General features: G+C 46.3%; 1 protein-coding gene across 1 annotated transcript; it reads left to right on the top strand.

Moving 5' to 3' along the window:
- The first annotated feature begins 6 nt into the window (after nt 1–6).
- MAFB (MAF bZIP transcription factor B) lies at nt 7–2,157 on the top strand. The gene has a single exon (XM_009645471.2). The coding sequence runs from the start codon at nt 204–206 to the stop codon at nt 1,137–1,139; it is 936 nt and encodes a 311-aa protein (XP_009643766.1). The 5' UTR covers nt 7–203; the 3' UTR covers nt 1,140–2,157.
- Nucleotides 2,158–3,381: the final 1,224 nt, after the last annotated feature.

Raw genomic sequence — 3,381 nt, 5'->3', positions numbered from 1 at the left:
CTTTTGTGCCCCGCACTGACGCAGCCCCGGAAGCCGGGAGAAGGAGGCGGCGGCGGCGGTGGAGGGGGAGCGGAGGCAAGGAAGCGAGAAAGCGAAGCCAAAGTTGATTGGGAATAAGGGAGCGCGGCCAGCCCTCTGCCAGGCTGCGCGCTGGGGTGAGGTCTCCAGCCCCCTCCGCCGGGAGAGGTGCCCGCAAGACAGCGATGGCCGGAGAGCTCAGCATCGGAGCCGAGCTGCCCACTAGCCCCCTGGCCATGGAGTACGTCAACGACTTCGACCTGATGAAGTTCGACGTGAAGAAGGAGCCCCTGGGCAGGAACGACCGCTCGGGCAGGCACTGCACCCGCCTGCAGCCTGCCGGCTCCGTCTCCTCCACCCCCATCAGCACCCCCTGCAGCTCTGTGCCCTCCTCGCCCAGCTTCAGCCCCACCGAGCAGAAGACCCACTTGGAGGACCTGTACTGGATGGCCAACAGCTACCAGCAGATGAACCCCGAGGCGCTGAACCTCACCCCAGAGGATGCTGTCGAAGCCCTCATTGGGTCCCACCAGGTGTCCCAGCAGCTGCAAGGCTTTGAGAGCTTCCGGGCCCACCACCACCACCATCATCACCATCACCAACACCACCACCAGTACCCTGCCGTCACTCACGAAGACCTGGCCGGCAGCGGGCACCCTCATCACCACCACCATCATCACCACCAGGCCTCTCCCACCCCCTCCACCTCCTCCAGCTCCTCCCAGCAGCTCCAGAACTCACACCAGCAGCATCCCCCATCCAGCAGCGTGGAGGACCGGTTCTCGGATGACCAGCTGGTCTCCATGTCCGTGAGGGAGCTCAACAGGCACCTCCGAGGCTTCACCAAAGATGAGGTGATCCGCCTCAAGCAGAAGAGGAGGACCTTGAAGAACAGGGGCTATGCCCAGTCCTGCAGGTATAAACGTGTCCAGCAGAAACACCACCTGGAGAACGAAAAGACCCAGCTCATTCAGCAGGTGGAACAGCTCAAGCAAGAAGTGACCCGGCTCGCCAGAGAGAGAGACGCCTACAAGCTCAAGTGTGAGAAACTTGCCAGCAATGGCTTCAGAGAGGCCGGCTCCACCAGTGACAACCCATCTTCCCCTGAGTTCTTCATGTGAGTGCTTAACAAAAATAATTAAAAAACAAACAAAAAACCCCACCCCCCAAACCTGACCCCCGTCACCTTCCCCCCCGCTCCCATCCTCTGACATCTCCATCCATCTGTCTGCTTGACTAGAGAGAAAGAAGGAGAGAAAAATAGAGACTTGATTTTTTTGCAGCATCCAGTCTTCTAGAGTAGCTGTGGGAAAAGTAGGCTGGGGGTGGGGACGGGAGAGGTAAAGTGCAACTTTTCGACGTTCGTTTGTGAGTTAGAGAGAGGGACAGAGGCAAAGGCGAAAAGGACAAGTGAAGCGTTTTATAGATCGCTTGCTTGCAGAACGAGATGGACTTTAAGAGAATAATAATAAAAAAGGACAATGAACAAGCCATCTATAATATACTGCCTGCTCAGAAAGAGAGAGGACATATACAGCACCATCTCATGCACAATTTACCTGCTTGGAAACAGAGAATTAATAAAAAGGACAATATATGCAAACTCTTCATATATTGCCTGCTTTGAGAAATAAGTTACAGGACTCAGACGGGACATTCAATCTAAGAAAGGAAAGAAAGAATGAAAGAAAGAAAGGAAAAAAAAAACTCATCAGTTTTATTGCCTGCTTGATTATATAGAAAAATACGAAAATCTGCATTAAAAATATTAATCCTGCATGCTGGACATGTATGGTAATAATTTCTATTTTGTACCATTTTCTTGTTTAACTATAGCATGTTGATCATCGATCATAGATTTCTGTTGTTGTTTTGTTTCATCAATAAGAAAAGCATCACAAGTTATCAAACTTCTTACTGCTTGTGCAGTTTTGTTCGTTGGGTTTGCTCTCTTATTTTCTTTTATGGTTGTTAGCTTGTAAATATTTGCTACTTCAAACCGCACAGGAGAAAAAAAAAACAACACAAAAAATAACATTTCAGCAGGCTGGTTATACGGTTTGTTTGGTATTAAAGAGATGCGTAAGGAAAAAAAGTTATGGGCATTTTGCATTAGGAAAAAAACCAACTTTGTATATCTGGTGCACTTTTAAGTTGTTTTTTTTGGTTTTGTTTTTTTTTTTTTTTTAGTTTTCATTTTGGTTTTTGTTTGTTGGGGCAGAAGCAAAAACGCCTGAATGGCATTGACAAACCTAAACTTAACAGGGAAAAAACCTCCCCTCGGTCACTAGAGCCTACTCCAGGCTTTAAAGTGGCAGCGAAGCTCTTCCCTTCAGGACAATTCCCAGCCTGGAGGGGTTAGGCTTGGCCATGTAGTTTCCCTTCGGATTGTACACTAAGAAAGCGAAGGACAGACGAGACACCAGTTCCTTTTAAGAAAAAAACTGCCCCTTGATTTGCGGTAAATAAAAGAAAATAAAAAAAATCTCCTCCTCATTAAGAGTCAAGCTGCAATAGCAGCAAGGGCTCCCTGCCGCCGCTGAAGTGAGGTTTCTCAATGGGAGCAGCGGATAAGTGGGCTGGAACAGCATAGAAACCTGAAACTTTTTTTCTTTAAGAAGACATACTGCAACTTTTAAGTGTATTCTTTTGCAATGATTTGTAATCTGCTTCTCTGCTTCCCTATGCAGCGAGTGAAAGTTTTAGCCAAAATTTATTTGCAGTTGTATAGTAGTAGTAGTTTGGAGTCTTATGGGTGTTTTTATTACTTTTTTTTTTTTCCTCCTGCAGGTCAGTAAAAGGATTTACGTTGCACTGACAAAAATACCAAAATGAAAACTTATTTTTTAGTTTCCTTTTAGGATAGCTGGCACTGCTGGCCGGATGCATTTTAAGTTTGTATTAGTTTATAAATTAACAGTAATAACAAGATTGTAATGAACAGCATGGTGCTTGCAGTTTTAAATATTGTGGATATTAGTCATGCATCAGAAAACGATCTTTGGTTTTTACTGATTCAACTGTGTTGAAATCAAAACATTGCAGCAGCGGAAAAAAAATTGTTTTTATTTCATGTAAAGTTCTGAAGGGATCAATTTCAAATCCTGCTTATGATATGAAAAATATTAAAAAACCTGGTCTATTGTAGTTTTATTCAGACTGGTTTCTGTTTTTGGTTATTAAAATTGTTTCCTATTTTGCTTATTAAAATCATTGAAATGGCATTTCTTGGAGGGACCTGCTTCTCTGACGTCTCGTGTTCCGGGCGAAAAAAGAGAGAGAAAGGCGAACGAGTGGCCCCATCCCTGCCCTCCCGTCCAGGCAGCGCAGCCCCCTCTTCCAACGCCCGGCGCTGGGGTTTGG

This window comes from Egretta garzetta, unplaced genomic scaffold (genome assembly GCF_000687185.1).
Source record: "Egretta garzetta isolate BGI_Z169 unplaced genomic scaffold, ASM68718v1 scaffold188, whole genome shotgun sequence".
Taxonomy (NCBI): domain Eukaryota; kingdom Metazoa; phylum Chordata; class Aves; order Pelecaniformes; family Ardeidae; genus Egretta; species Egretta garzetta.
This window is presented reverse-complemented; position numbering and strand designations above follow the sequence as displayed.

What these genes read in the sequence shown, in the direction of transcription:
- MAFB (XM_009645471.2), top strand. Translation starts at nt 204, where the DNA reads ATGGCCGGAGAGCTCAGCATCGGAGCCGAGCTGCCCACTAGCCCCCTG.